Raw genomic sequence first — 16,326 nt, 5'->3', positions numbered from 1 at the left:
TGTAAGCTTTTAAGTTGAGCTAGAAGCTCAAAATTGTAAAACTAGGGGCTTATAGCCCAAGTGTGTTAAAATTCTGAAATATTGGATCTTTCGAAGTGTTGTGTCTAATTTGCTGGGTCAGTGTTGTTTCACTAAGTTGTTTAAATATTGTTATTTCAAGAATATATAACCTTTGTTAAAATTTTAAATTAACTTTGATTTGATAGTAAGACCCATTCACCCGGCACCTTCTTCCACTCCAGTTTTCTTTTTCTTTAGCTCTTCTTGACAGTCTTTCCATCTTGCTCTTGGCCTCTTCTATCTTAACTCCAGCACTTGTTTTGGTATCCTCATAACATGTCCAAACCATCTCAATTTCAGTCAGTTTTTCCACCCCTATTTCTTTTCTGACCTCAACATTTCTTACGCTGTCTTTCCATTCCAAACTCCTCAGGAACTTCATCTCAATGGCCTGAATTTTACTTTCATTTCTTGCTGTCAAACTCCAAGTCTCTGTTGCATACGTTAAAATAGGGGTATCGTACATTTTGTACAATATCTCTTTATATTTGATAGAAACTTCTCTGTTCCACACCAAGTTCCGTATTTCCCTCTTGTACCTTTCTACTGATCTCCTTATACAACCTTGCATCTTGCTTTATTTCACTTCTCAAATATTTGAAGCATTCAACAACCTCAAGGTTTTGTCCCCTATTCATTTTCCTTCTCCTTCTCCTCTTGTCGTCATCACTCTTTTGCTCTTCTCCACGCTGATTTCTCAATATTGTCATTTATTATTATTATTATTTGCTTTACGTCGCACCGACACAGATAAGTCTTATCGCGACGATCGGATACGAAAGGCCTAGGAGTGGGAAGGAAGTGGTCGTGGCCTTAATTAAGGTACAGCCCCAGCATTTGCCTGGTGTGAAAATGGGAAACTACGGAAACCATCTTCAAGGCTGCCGACAGTGGGGTTCGAACCCACTATCTCCCGGATGCAAGCTCACTGCTGCACGACCCTAACCGCACGGCCAGCTCGCCCGGTATTGTCATTTAAAGCCCGTTATATAATCTATGACGAGCACATCATGAGGAGAGCGCTTGATGGTTGGTCTGGTGGTATCTCAACTGCTGGACGAAAAATCAAGAACTTGCGTTTTGCTGACGACACCACACTCATTGCCAGTATTGAAGATGAGCTTGCAGATTTACTTGCAAGAGTAAAGGATGTAAGTCTCATTTACGGATTAGAAATGAATTTGAAGGAGACCAAACTCATGATCATTGATCGTGGAAATCAAGTGCACCTCACAGGTCGATTAAAGGGACTGGATTTGGTTAATGACCTTGTATATACCTTGGGTCATATATAAGTAAGGCAAGGGGTGTATTCTACCTGAAGGCAGGTCCGAACCTCCCCAGAGGTGTGCCGGAGTCTACGTACGGTAGGGTGGCCAGTTCCTTTCCGCTCCTCCATTCCCTTACCCACCACCAACAGCGCGTGGCAACCCATCCAAATCCACGCCCAATGTTGCTTAACTTCGGAAATTGTGAGAAAGAAATAAAGAGGCGTATTGTCGAGCCATGAGTAAATTAAGATCTGGCAAAACAGGGCAATATCCAAAATCACGAAGATTCGGCTGGTTGAAGGACTAGTATTTTCCGTGTCTTTTGCGGTTGTGAGACATGGACCGTCAAGGCTAAGGACAAAGACCACATCGATGCATTTCAGATGTAGTGTTGGCGTAGAATGCTACGTGTAGCTTGGACCGAAAAGAGAACAAATAAGTCCATCACTAAAGAGCTGAAGATAGTGAAATGTCTCTCTACACGTGTCAATGAAAGGATACTTCAGTTCCTTGGGCATATCTTGAGGAGGGATGGAGTCAATCTGGAGAAGTCTATCACAGAAGGCAGAAGACCACGTAGAAGGACAGCAAGTAGGTGGCTAGATCAGGCTAGGAAGATAACTGGTCTTCCCCTTAAGAACGTCCAAAGCAAAGCTGAAGATCGAATTGGATGGCGACATTTTGTGAAGCATATAACTCTCCAGAGACAGAACATGGGGGAGAGGGGGTCACGACACTCCGTAATGAGCAATATGACTGACGACACAATAAGCTGGCCTAGATTATGAGTGTGTGATTTTGGTAAAGAAGAAAAGGATTACAAGAGTTTTTAATTGAATTTCAAAAACGGCAGCTGTTATTACGTACCCAAACTCAAGGAGGAGTGTTATCTAGTAATTCCCACTTATACCGGTATATGTTAAAAACATTTTCTAAAATAACACGCTGCAAAATTATTCGTAGAAGACAGCCGTTTTTCTTTTTTCATAGGTCCAAAGCTACTATGGGACAAAGTTAGCTTTCTTCTTAGATCTGAAATACCAAAGAGGTTATCAGTCAGTAGAATAAACAAGAGGAAATTCAAGATGGCGGTGAACATGGGTAAACTGTATCGCTCTGCCGAAAATCGAGTGGAATTAATATATAATATCGTAAATTTGTAATAATTGTATTATGAAATATCGTTTGGTATAGAGTTTGTTTAAACAACTAAATTTAGAAACGGTGAAACACGAGCTTCTGAAAAGAATAACATTTATAATATTGGAAGATTTCAAAAATACTTTCATTTATAAAAACAAATCTGGTGTTACAGATCTTAAGAAGAAAGTCTGCAGTTTTAATCAAGGAAAAATCACAGAAATATGTAGTGATTGAAAGGATTTTGACATAGATGAAGATGTAAATGCATAATTTATTACATCTCAAGGCTTTATAACACGACACTTTTCAAAATTATCATCATACTTGGTAAGTCCATATCTACAAAAAGTAAGAAAGAAGAAGAAAATTCATAAGTTCTTATGGTGTTTGTAGAAAGGAAGTAGTCACCGTGTAGGAGCGGACTAGTTAATACCTGGCAGTAGGTCATAAAATGCATTTTGGAGTGGCGACCCCATCTTAATAATGGCCTAAAATGTTGGCAAATATGGTTCAAACTCGGAAAATTCTAGAATGACTTCGGCAGGCGAAGCGCAGTTCTCCAGATGCTGGGGGAGCTGGGAGAAATGAACGACCAGCATCACATTGTATCCGAATAGGGACAGTTAACATTCTAACCCTGCCGGACAAAACTGAGGAGCTAGGACATAGCTATCCTAGGTCTCAGTGAAACGAAATGGAAAGGCAAGAAGGTTACAGACTGTTTTACAGTGGAGGACAGGAGGCAAGAAATGGAGTAGGGATGATTATAAGAAAGGATATCCTAGAGTATGGGGAGGAGGTTAAGAAGATAAATGACAGAATGATCATAGGAAAAATAAAACTCGAGACGGGGACAAAAGATCTGTTTCAAGTATATGCTCCGCAAACGGGGAATAAAGAAAAATCCTTAGAAGAATTCCTTTAGGACGTGGAAAAATATATAGAGGATAAGGAAATAATAATAATGGGAGATCTAAATGCTCAAGTGGGAAGAGACAGACAAGGAGGAGAGGAGATCTTGGGATCATACAGTTATGGAAGTAAGAACTCGGAAGGGGATGTTTTAATGGACTTCTGTCAGCGGAACTAATTAATGATAGGGAATACGTGGTTCAGGAAGAAAAATAGCCAGAAGATAACGAGGTATGGATGGGGAGATAGAAAAACGAAAACTCTGATAGACTATATACTAGTGGAAAGAGCTAATGAATGTTACAGCCATACCAGAAGAAGCCTTTGGGGATGATCATAGGGCAGTGGTAGCAGAATTAAGAGTGGGTAAGGTTATTAAACTGCCAGATAAAAGAGAAAGAAAGATTAAGGTCTGGAGATTAAAAGAAAAGGAGGTTGGAGAAGGGTTTAAGAATGATTTGAGAGTACAGATACCAAGGACAGATATCAGCGATGTGGAACAAGAAGGGGAAAATTTTAAGAGGGCATTCGTAACTAGTGCAGAGAAAACATGTGGAAGAACATCAGGAAAAGTAAGAGGAAAGGCAACGAAATGGTGGAATGATAGTGAAGGAAAACGTGAAAGAGAAGAAGGAAACTTGGAAGGAATGTAAAACTAACAAGACTGAAGAAAGTAAAAATATATAGGAGCAAAGAGAGATTGCAAGAAAGTAATTGTAAAGGAAAAGCTGGAAAGAATTCACCCAGGAAATCAGGGAATATTTAATTGTGGGAAAAAGTTATTATTTGTAGTTGTAAAGAAACGGAAGGAATGAGAAGGTGAACACTGGATTCGTAAAAAACAAAGAAGGAGAAATATTGACTAAACCAGAAGAGATAACGGACAGATGGAAAGAATATTTCAAGGAGCTACTAAAGATAAGTGGAGAAATTACACAAGCAAACAAAATTGAGGAGGAAAAATAAAAGAAGAATCAGACAATACTATGGCTGTAGTGGAATGGACAGTTAGTAAAATGAAGACGGTAAAAGCTTTGGGAATAGGTGAAGTGTCAATAAATGATCAAAGCAGCAGGACCAGTGGGATTGCAATGCTCATACAGACTTCTCAGTTGTGTGTAGAGAGAGAAGAAAGTGCCTGAAGACTGGAAAAAGGGAATAATATTACCAATATTCAAGAAAGGAGATAGGAAGATATGTGGTAACTACCGAGGAATCACAATCATCTCAGATACTGCCAAAGTAATGGAAAGAATACTAGAAAAAGAATTAGAGTAATGGTAGAAAGCCAAATAGAAGAAAACAAATTTGGATTTAGACGAGGTAGGTCAACAGTGGAATCCATTTTCATCCTGAGATAAAACATGGAAAACAGTTTAGAATATGAGAAGGATATGATAATGACCTTTATTGATTTGGAAAGGGCTTATGATAGCGTCCCTAGAACAAAAGTTTGGGAATGCCTAATAAATAGAGGGATTGACAAGGAATTGAGAAACATGATAAGTGCAATGTACAAAGATTGCTACAGTAGTGTGAAGACTACAGTCGGAGCATCAGAATGGACTAAAACAAGGAAGTGTGTTGTCACCCTTACTGTTTTTAATGGTTATGGATGACATCATGAAGGCAAAAATGAAATATTACAGTAGGAAGAAGATGGTGATATTGTTTGCAGATGATGTGGTGATTTGGAGTGAGGATGAAGTGTAGGTACAAGAACAGTTAGGCGCAATATATAAAAATATTGAAAAATGGGGATTTGAAGATAAATGTGGAGAAGAGTAAAACAGTAGTGATGAGTAGAGGCGAGAAAGAAGGAAAAGGAATTATCAAAGTGGGAGATAAGGAACTGGAAGTAGTAAAACATTTCAAATATTTGGGAAGTGTACTGTCTGAAGATGGAAGAATAGATTTGGAAATTAACAGAAGAATACAACTGAGGAGTGCTTTCTATCAACAGGTGAGAGGATTGGTATGGAACAAAGATTTGTACCAACGAACGCTAAAGAAGTTCTGTACAGAGCGTATTATGTTCCTATAATGACATATGCAGCAGAAACGTAGACAATGACTCAGAGGAATGAGAACAGAGTACAAGCAGCTGAAATTAAATTCCTGAGAAGTATGGTACTGTGATAGTACATATATCACACCCCCGAATTATATGTAGAAGTTAGAGATATTATTGTCAGTATTCGATTTATTATTATTATTATTATTATTATTATTATTATTATTATTATTATTATTATTAGTATTTCATTTATACATTTTGCCATTTATATTGGTAAGCTGGAAGATATCCACATATGTAGGTATGAGTAATTTGTTTTGCACGAGTGGGAAAACCTTGCTTTAATAACTCTGGTAATTTGAATGAGTCATCTGGCTACCCCAGTGTTTGTTGATGTACTTGTGTCATGAAATTCCATTTGTCATGTATATATCCCAGCCTGATGAGATGAGCTTGTTGTTGTACCAGGGAAATTTGATGATTCATGTAAAACTCCCGAGTGTTTGTTTATAACTTGGGAGAAAGAAGAGGTTTACTCATGATTGGCTGGCAAGCACCAATCCAGACGTATCATCTGAGAGGAGGGGGGTGTTGATGTCTATAAAGGTTGACCATACGGCGGCAACCATGAGATTATGAGAAACATTGTGAGATTGGAAGGGTGATTGTAGAGGTGATTGTAAAGGAACGAGAAGGAAGACAACTACAACTACAACTGACGCACTGTACGGGAAGGAAGTGGTGCTGATACACGGTACTGGAGTGACACGGCTTCAATGGACTGGACTTCAAACGTTCGTGGAGCCTAGGCTTGTTATGTTCGTGGAAAGTGGCCGATTGTGAAGAGTGCTTGCGCATTAAGTATTGTAGCACTTGTGGCGGCCTAGCATTATATGTTGGTGAAAGCTATCTCAGACTTATATGTACTATCACAGTACAAAAAACGAGGAGAGCCAGAGTAAGAAACGAAGATATAAGGAAAGTACTTGGAGTACAGAAATTAAAGGACAAACTAGAGCAAAACAGATTGAAATGGTTTGGACATGTCAAACAGATGAAGACTACCAAGACGAGCACTGGATGACAGGAAAGAGAGGACGAGGAAGTGGAGAGTGGCATTAGAAAACGAACATCGTGTCGGAAGATGAATGGTGGAACGACAGAACAAAGTGGAGAGGAATCATATTTGCTCCCACCCGGTGTCAGCTGGAAATGGGAAAATGATGATGATGAGAATGATGATATAAATAATAATAATAATAATAATAATAATAATAATAATAATAATAAAACTTTCACATCCTTTCTATCGGTCATAACAGACATGAGGATGTTGGAATTTTGTCCTACAGGAGTTCTTTACGTGTCAGTTGGCGCAATCAAACATGTCACCGATTTTATCCGGTGTGGTCATGATAGTTATTGTTTCTTTTTCTAAAATGTTATTGTCTTTTACGTGCTACTAATGACTTTTTTCTGTTTTCGGAGTCGCCAATATGCCAGTATTTTGTCACGCAGGAGTTCCTACTGACATAAGTCTGACGTATTTGAGCACCTTGAAATACCATTGGACTGGGCCGGCATCGAACCCTCGAACTTGAACTTCTGAGCCCCACGATTATTTTTTAAGGGAAGTGCAGCTAGGTAACCATCTCCTCTTAAACGTCATCGAAAGAGAAAAAGGGAAGAACGTTCGAAGAATGCGGTGTCGGCAGAAGAGAAGCAAGGGCTATGATGGGACTCCCTAGGCTTCGCAAACCTAATACCGTCGAGGTCGGAGGACAGCGAGAGTTGACCAACTGAGGTTGGATAGAAAAGCTGAAAATGAAGAAATTGGCAAAAGTAGGTGGAGGTACTAATAGACTCAGCTTGAATATCCGTGGTCGCCAAACCATGCTCTTAAGTTCGGGGTCCCTACCTCTTTCGGTCGACTCATAACACGCAGGAGATAGAGAGTATCATACATGTTGATCTTTGCCTACATTACGACACAAGCAAGCGGTGTTTGCTGCCAAAATCTATACATAAAATAATTAGTTAAACTACTTTGAACATCGGATACTTGAGTAGAAATATCGAGTCTTGTCAATGCTACAGCTTATTAGTGTCAGCAAAAGCTGGCTTATTTCATCCCTTATTCCTCCAAAGTCGTAACAAAAATTATATCGACTCTTACGACAGGCAGCGGATACAGCATATGTTTCCGACAGGGGAGATGAGGCTTCATTTCACAGAGCTCTCATGCATTGGCCGGGACTCAAACCGCGATCATCTTCCTGGAAAGTCAGTGACAGTGTTACAACTAGAGTACAGTACCTACCGCATGACATATCAGATAAATGTTTGTTCTCTCTGTTGCGCCCGTCGTTAAGTGAAACAGAAAAACGAAAGCATTTTGTTTTCTTATGCCGGAAGATTCCGATGTACCTCAATTAGAAATGATTTATCGTAAGGAAGAATGTGGATGCCGGAACGTACCGTAAGCTGGCGGTGCTCCAGAGAAGTATGCCTGCAGCGGCCGCTAGCCAGAACACACAGTGGACGACATAGGGCTTCCACTTGGCGCCACACACCCAGTTCATCTGGAACAACATCACAACATTACAACCCATACAAGACAGTGAAGAAAAGCTCTGAACATTCTCATAAAAATTATAGTTCTTTTGCTTATGACATTTAATATCGCTAACAGGTCTCTGAGAATAACGACTAGAAGTCACCATTAGACAAATACGAGGAACGTCCCCCCCCCCCCCCCCCCCGAAAATCTCACATCGGGAGCTTGACCACATTGGCCCTAGCTGAGACTGGTAAAAGCTTCCACTCCACGCTCTTCATCTCCACTTCATCTTTTCTATGTGAGCTCCCTTCACCTCCCATCTCCCTCCTCCTCAGCCGTAGCCAGCCTTTTTTTGTCACCCCACCCCCCCCCCCACCCTCAACCCCACAAGACGAAGAGGAAGTACAACTACGCAGCCATCCTCTATTAACACTAATCAGAGAGAAAAATGAAAGGGGTCCGACACTCCGAAAATGAAGGTATCAGCCAAAGGAAGACAACGGCCACGAATGCTCTATTACCGCCGGGGTCAGTAAAGAACAAGAGTTGACAAATGATTTTTTTTTTTTTTTTTTTTTTTTTTTTTTTTTTTTTTTTTTTTTTTTGCGTCGCACCGACACAGTGTTCCGGCATCCACATTCTTCCTTACGATAAATCATTTCTAACTGAGGTACATCGGAATCTTCCGCCATAAGAAAACAAAATGCTTTCGTTTTTCTGTTTCGCTTAACGACGGGCGCAGCAGAGAGAACAAACATTTATCTGATCTGTCATGCGGTAGGTACTGTACTCTAGTTGTAACACTGTCACAAATGAGATAGGGAAGGCCCAGGAATGGGAAGGAAGCTGCTGCTGCTACCTGGCCTTAATTTAGGGTCAGCCCTAGTATTTGCCTGGTGTAAAAATGGGAAAACGCGGGAAACCATCTTCAGGGCTGCCGACAGTGCGATTCGAACCTACTATCTCCCGGATGCAACCTCACAGCTGCACGCCTTTATCCGCATGGCCAACTCGCCCGGTGACCAAGGAAGATCGGATAGGATAGATGAATGTGAGGAACCTGACACGAATAAGTGTAAGCAATATCAGAACTCATCTCAGGGCCCCGTGGACACCAACCCACACTCCCAAGCTGAGAGCCCCTGAGAGTTACCCTTTTACTCACCTTGTAGTGTAGGCGGAGGATACCGCTTCTTCGTTCAGGGGGATGTAGGTAAGTAGCGTAGTGCTTTCAAGCATGTCAGTTGTGTTGTGATTTGAAAAATGTAAGACGTAACTTCATTATTTTGCTTATTATTATCCTTCACATGAGTTGAAGCATCACCACAACGCTACTACGCATAATCCTAATTCGAATATATCTCCTACAGTTTTTGGAGGATAGGTAGTGTTATACAGACTCGCAATATAAATCATTTACTAAGTGGACAATCTGTGAACAAAGAAAAATAGGTTTGTCGTGTTACAGAGTGAGGGAAGTTGCCTCATAAGTGGAGGGAACTGAGTTCGGGCCTAGCTACAAGGTTACACGAAGCACGGAACATGACAAGCCAGTGATTGCGTTTTCTTCTTATTTCTCTGATAGCTGATCTACAATACCAAGGCTAACCACAAGTATGGCAGATTTTCCGGTACAATACGTGTCTCTCCAAAATAACCTCAAAGCGATGTAGATGTACCACCGCTTTCCTTGTGTTATGGTCGTCATCCATGTCCTGATGTGTTTCCCTCAACAGTCTGTGTTATTGTGGTTTCTAGAAGTGGTGGTAGTGCTGAATGGTCAGCGTTGAGGCCTTCGGTTCAGAGGGTCCCGGGTTCGATTCCCAGTCAGGTCGGGGATTTTAATCGCCTCTGATTAATGATTCTGGCCCGGGGATTGGGTGTTTGTCCCAACACTTTCCTCTTCATATTCGCACAACACGCTATACTACCAACCAACACAGAAACACGCAATAGTGATTACATTCCTCCATATAGGGTTGGCGTTATGAAGGGAATTCGGCCGTAAAACAGGGCCAAATCCACACGTGCAACACAGTTCACAAACGCGACCCCACAGGTGTGGGAAAAGCGGTAGACAAGAAAGAAAGAAAGAAGTGATGGTCGTGATTGTTCCACCGCTTTTCCGGCACCTGTGGGGTCGCGGGAACGAAATGTGTAGCGCATGTAGATTTGGCCCTGTTTACGGCTGGATGCCCTTCCTGACGCCAACTCTATATGGAGGGATGTAGTCACAATTGTGTGTTCCCGTGGTGGTTGGTAGTGTGGTGTGCTGTGTGTGAATGAAGAGGAGAGTGTTGGGACAAATACAAACACCCTGTCCCCGCGTCAGAAGAATGAATCAGACGCAATAATAAGCCCCGACGCGGTCGGTAATCGAACACGGGACCCTCTGAAAAGAAGGCCTCAACGCTGACTATTCGGCGAAGGAGTTGGACTGGCCAACCATCGTCTATTAACACTAAGGTGGTGGTGGTGATTGTTGGTTTTCTTTTTTTTTTTTTTTTTTTTGCTAGGGGCTTTACGTCGCACCGACACAGATAGGTCTTATGGCGACGATGGGATAGGAAAGGCCTAGGAGTTGGAAGGAAGCGGCCGTGGCCTTGATTAAGGTACAGCCCCAGCATTTGCCTGGTGTGAAAATGGGAAACCACGGAAAACCATTTTCAGGGCTGCCGATAGTGGGATTCGAACCTACTATCTCCCGGATGCAAGCTCACAGCCGCGCGCCTCTACGCGCACGGCCAACTCGCCCGGTGATTGTTGTTTTAAGAGGAAGTACAACTAGGCAACCATCCTCTATATAACACTAATCAGAGAGAAAAAATGGAAGGGGTCCAACACTTCGAAAAATGAAGGTATCGATCAAAGGAAGACAAGGGCCACGAAGCGGAGTGAAAAGGTCTCGCAAACCTATTAGCGTCGTGGTCGGAAAAGAACAAGAATTGACCAAGGAAGATCGGATAGGATAGATGAAAGTGACGAGCCTAACTCAAGTAAGTGGAAGCAATGCCAGGACTCAGCTAAGGGACCCGTGGTCGCCAACCCATGCTCCAAAGTTCAAAGCCCCTGGGACCCCTTTTAGTCGCCTCTTACGACAGACAGGGGATACCATGCGTGTAATTTTACCGCCCCCATCCACAGGGTGAGAGGACGGAAAAGAACAAGAGTTGACCAAAGGACGTCGGATAGAATAGATGAAAGTGAAGAGTGTGGCACAAACAAGTATGTGGAACTAATGCCTGACTCAGCTAGTGTCCCATGGCTACCAACGAATACTCCCAAGTTGTGAGCTGCTGAGGTCCCCATTTAGTCACCTTTTATTACAGGCGAGGATATAATGGATATACATTTAAGCTCTCATCCGGAGTGGAACGTCTTTTTTGATGATGGTGGTGGTGATTATTGTTTTAAGAGGAAGTACAACTAGGCAACCATCCTCTATATAACACTAATCAGAGGGAAAATATGGAAGGGGTCCGACACTTCGAAAAATGAAGATATCGGCCAAAGGAAGACAAGGGCCACGAAGGGCGTGAAAATGAAAGACTCCCTAGCCCTCGCAAACCTAATAGCGTCGGGGTTGGAAAAGAACAAGAGTTGACCAAGAGAGGTCGGATAGGATAGATGAAAGTGAGGAGCCTGGCACAAGTAAGTGGAAGCAATGCCAGGACTCAGCTGAGGGCCCCGTGGTCGCTAACCCACGCTCCAAAGTTCAGAGCCCTTGGGGCTCCTTTTAGTCGCCTCTTACGACAGGCAGGGGTTACCGTGGGTGTTATTCTACCGCCCCCACCCACAGGGGGATCTTTTTTGATGCAAGTTACAGAACTCGTGTAGGTACTTGACGTATCACTCTTACTAAATTACGTCATTCGTGCAAAAAAATTGAATTCTATAACGTAAATATTGCCTCATATTAAAGGAGAAATATGTGTGCTTTAAATTGAAACCCTTCCAGAAAGGCGACTATATGCCAAACTACTTATTCATTGTGACGTGATTACATGTCTTGAGAACAATTGATCGTAGTTATCAAAGAATCAAAAATCGTCGTATTAAAAGAAAAGAATGAGAAGTATACGGTACCGGAAGTACGAGACATGACTTTGTAAGCATTTGCAGGCACACACACAGACCTCAAAGGGATAAAAAACGAACGAGTATTATAGCCCAAAGGATGGTGAAAAAGAATGTCAAGTTACGTTTTAACCTTATTCTACATTCCCAATGTGAATTGTCCGGCTCATGGTTTAGCATGCTGTCCTTTGGTCCAAGAGGTCTCGGGTTCGCACAATAACTAGTAAAACTGGTATTTAAACAAAAAGAAAAACATACTGGGTTGCTTTCAGTTGGGCGTTACGTCAATCATCAATGATCTGTCTGTCGCCAAGGTGGCACATTACGTATCAATTGTCTTTCTTAAATGTTTTAAAAGAACTTGGAAATTTATTGAACATTTCCCTTGATAATTTATTACTTTCCTTCGTCCTATAACATTGCAACTTTATCTTTCCTACTCCGCTCAAGCTTATTCGTCTACTAACGTCATTCCTCTTCACTGACAGCATGTTAACAACACTACTCTTTTGTCGGAAATCACCCAGAACAACCCGTACTGCTTTCCTCTTCTATTTCTCGTATCACGTAATTCTAGTGTGGGTCCCTACTGATGCAAAAAGCCAGGTTCCCGCCGAGAGGCATGGCAAACGTCCCTGCTGTGTCAGTAGGTGAGGATTAGGTTGTGTGTTCGAGTGTTACTTGCACATATTCACGTCCAACTGGATTCAAGGAATAAAATGCAACAATAAACTGAATTTTGATTTGGGGTCGATAATGCGGCTCATTTTATAATGTAGGCTATATATATTGAGTAGGCCTACTCACTATCCGCTATCAGCTGCCCTAGGCATCAATGAATAGGCATACTAGGGAAAAGAGGAGTGATGTATTTTCCCGTTGGTTTCCTCGCCTAACCAGAAGTTGCCAGTACATATCAATCTGAAAAGCCTCTATGAGCAACATTTTCATACTGTCCATAACAGGGACACACCGAGCGAGTTGGCTACGCAGATTGGGTCAGGTAGCTACGAGCTTGCGTTCCCGAAACCTACTGTCGACAGCCCTGAAAATGGTTTTCCGTGCTTTTCCCATTTTCACATCAGACCACGGTCGCTTCTTGTCCTATCCTATCGTCGCTATAAGACCTGTCTGTGAGGTGCCAAATAAACCAGTTCAGTCACAAAGCCAATGACAGTAACAATACTAGAAGACATACTGTACGTATTGCCAACGAAGTAATATACATGATGACTTAATAGAGCTAAAGGCCCCATGGTCACCACTCTACATTTCTCCAAGGCAAGACGACCTGAGATACACACCATTTGGAAACAAAAGAGGCACCAAGGATTCTCCAGGGCAGGCCAGGAGTCTAAAGAAGACAAGAGTTGACCAAGAGATGGCAGGAAAATGCACGGTATCCCTGCATGTTGAGAGAGGGGCCTGAAAGGGGTTCTTAACTTGAGAGAGTAGGCTGGTGGTGATTATTGTTTCAACAGGAAGTACAATTAGGCAACCATCCTCTATACAACAGTAATCGGAGAGAAGAAATGGAAGGGATCCGACACTTCGAAAAATGAAGGTATCGGCCAAAGAAAGACAAGGGCCATGAAGGGCGTGAAAATGAAAGACTCCCTATCCCTCGGAAACCTAATAGCGACGGGGTCGGAAAAAAACAAGAGTTGACCAAGGGAGGTTGGTTAGGATAAATGAAAGTGAAGAGCCTGGCACAAGTAAGTGGAAGCAATGCTAGGACTCAGCTAAGGTCCCCGTGGTCGCCAATCCATGCTCCAAAGTTCAGAGCCCCTGGGGCAACTTTCAGTCGCCTCTTACGACAGGCAGGGGATACCGTGGGTGTTATTCTACCACCCCCACCCACAGGGGGATCTTAACTTGAGAAAGTAGGCTGGTGGTGAGTATTGTTTCAAGAGGAAGTACAACTAGGCAGAGAGAAAAACTGGAAGGGATCTGACACTTCGGAAAATGAAGGCGTCGGGTAAAAAAAACCACATGGGCCACGAAAGGCGTCAGAATGAAAAACTCCCTAAGCCTTGATAACTAATACCGTCGGCGTCAGAAAAGAACAACAGTTGACCAAGAGAGGTCAGATAGGATAAATGAAAGTGAGGAGCCTGGCACAAGTGGAAGCAATGCTAGGACTCAGCTAAGGTCCCCGTAGTCGCCAACCCACGCTCCCAAGTGGGCCCCTATTAGTTGCCTCTTACGACAGACAGGGGACACCGCCCCCACTCACAGGGCGTACAAGCACACCCGCCCCACATCAACGTCAAGGTCATGGTGTCCCTATAGGCGGTTGTGATCATGGTCACGGGACCTCCAGTTTTACGTAGAATTCGAGCCACAGGGACACAACTTTTAATTTCAAAACTCCCACATACACTGGCTGGAGTTCGAACTGCGGCTGTCTTAGGGAGAAGCCAGTACTGTTCTTGTTCTCTTCCGACTCCGCCAGTATTCGCCTTAGGACAGCTGGGAGTCCTTCGTGACCTTTTGCCGCCGCACAGAGGGGGATACTCCATGTCCCTAGAACAGTGGGTGTCTGAAGAAGTATCGTCAAAATAAAGATTAGGATTATGAAGACGGTAGAGGTCGGAAGAGAACGGTAAACAGGGAAGGGTGGAGTAGTCAGGCCTACTACCCTGCTTAATGTTTGTGAGGCGTAACTCCACTTTCTAAATTACAAGTTTTTCAAAACAAAATTCTGAGAGCCCTATTTCTGATATCTAAAAAAAAAAAAAATTAAAAAAGGATATGACACGAACGTCGTATTCCGACTACTGTATTTACGCGAATAATCCCGCCGCCGAATAATCCCCGCACCCTAATTTTAGGAAGGTCCATTTTGAAAAAAAATGAAATGAACTAAAATTCCTTCCATCGAAAGAGTAACGTAGGTATAAACAAACATTTCATATCACTCCTCGAGTTCCACGTGGTATTAACGCAAATATGATTATGACAGATATAGCTACTTTGCTTGAACATATTTGAGATGATAAAACGCATTATCACTGCTATAAATATATATTTGCCACGAAAATTAGCAAGTAGGCCTCCTTACGTGACAGATATTTCATTAATCTGAACTTGCAATAGGCTTCATTCGCTGCAGATCGGAAGATTCTTTGTCTCTTGTATCACTAGAATCCTCTCCACGTTGTGCCCGTTGCATTTTCGGACGTGTTCCAAAATGGCGCCTGGGAAAGGTATAGACCACTCAGGCCCAAGAGAATATACAAGAAAGTCTTAACATTTGGATACAATAGGAGGCTATGATTAACTTGGAACGAGTACATTTCAAAGGCGGTGCAGAACAGAGCAATGTCAGGGGAATTGTTTCAAAAAAACAAGTAAAATAGAAGAGATTATTGAAAAACTTACTTGAAAAACTGAACTCGAGAAGACAAGAAGCAAATTGCTGTTGCTGCGTAGAAGAGAGGAAATTGTAAAATTTACGGCAGAAATTTTGAAGAAAAGCTATTATAATTTTAAAGAAGACGGCAAAAGAACCTGCAGAAACACTGTGAAGGATATAAATTCAGCGAGATATACGAGAATTTATTTAAATACGTACACTGATAGACCCGAGGCGATACTTCTGAAATCATAAATTGGAAGCCATAAGAAAAGAAAAGGATAGGAGAGAATTACTCCATCAGAAGGAAAGTCGAGGAAGGAATAATATTTTAGAAAATAAATAATTTAAAATTGAAGATTTTCGTAAGACAAGACGAAAGATCTTACGCAGACTTAGAAAATTGGTTAATTAGAACACAAGAGAAGACTAGGAGAATAGTTTAAAAGAAATATTACTCTAGGAAGAATTTAAAATGAACTTTTACTTCTCGATATTATTTGATTTTATCGGCAGTTATTCCGAGAAGAAGATGACTTGCTGAGCATCCAGATGGACCAACCTGGAGGGAGATAACATCCGAACAGCTGAACCTACCTAAGATGAGAGGAGGAGTCCAGCCGAACTTCGAACCATGGCCAATGAACAAGCGATGTGACGAGCAGGAGGAGAGCAACTGACGGCTGATATGATGAAAGACGAGCTAAGTGTTTACCATAAGTAATATTTAAGGTTAAGCATCGTAATTTTGGAAGAGAATTGATCAATGTAAAGGAGTATTTACGTACAGAAGAATGTTATGTCTTAGTAATTGCAATTATTATGAAAGAGGTTATGAATGATTAGAAATGGTATTGAGAAAGATGAAATGGAATTAATTGAAACTTTTATAAGGTAATAAGAAGATATATGAATTGATTTAAGTATG

General features: G+C 41.9%; 1 protein-coding gene across 1 annotated transcript in view; it reads right to left on the bottom strand.

Annotated features, from left to right (window-relative positions):
- The window catches only part of LOC136881015 (solute carrier family 22 member 1), a 223,408-nt gene that overhangs the window by 127,610 nt on the left and 79,472 nt on the right, over positions 1 to 16,326 (bottom strand). The window contains exon 3 of the mRNA XM_067153595.2: positions 7,882 to 7,985. Coding sequence (XP_067009696.2) covers positions 7,882 to 7,985 — 104 coding nt within the window. The remainder of the gene's footprint in view (positions 1 to 7,881; positions 7,986 to 16,326) is intronic.

This window comes from Anabrus simplex, chromosome 9, assembly GCF_040414725.1.
Source record: "Anabrus simplex isolate iqAnaSimp1 chromosome 9, ASM4041472v1, whole genome shotgun sequence".
Taxonomy (NCBI): Eukaryota; Metazoa; Arthropoda; class Insecta; order Orthoptera; family Tettigoniidae; genus Anabrus; species Anabrus simplex.
The sequence above is the reverse complement of the archived record's forward strand: the minus strand, read 5'-3'. Positions and strand labels throughout refer to the sequence as shown.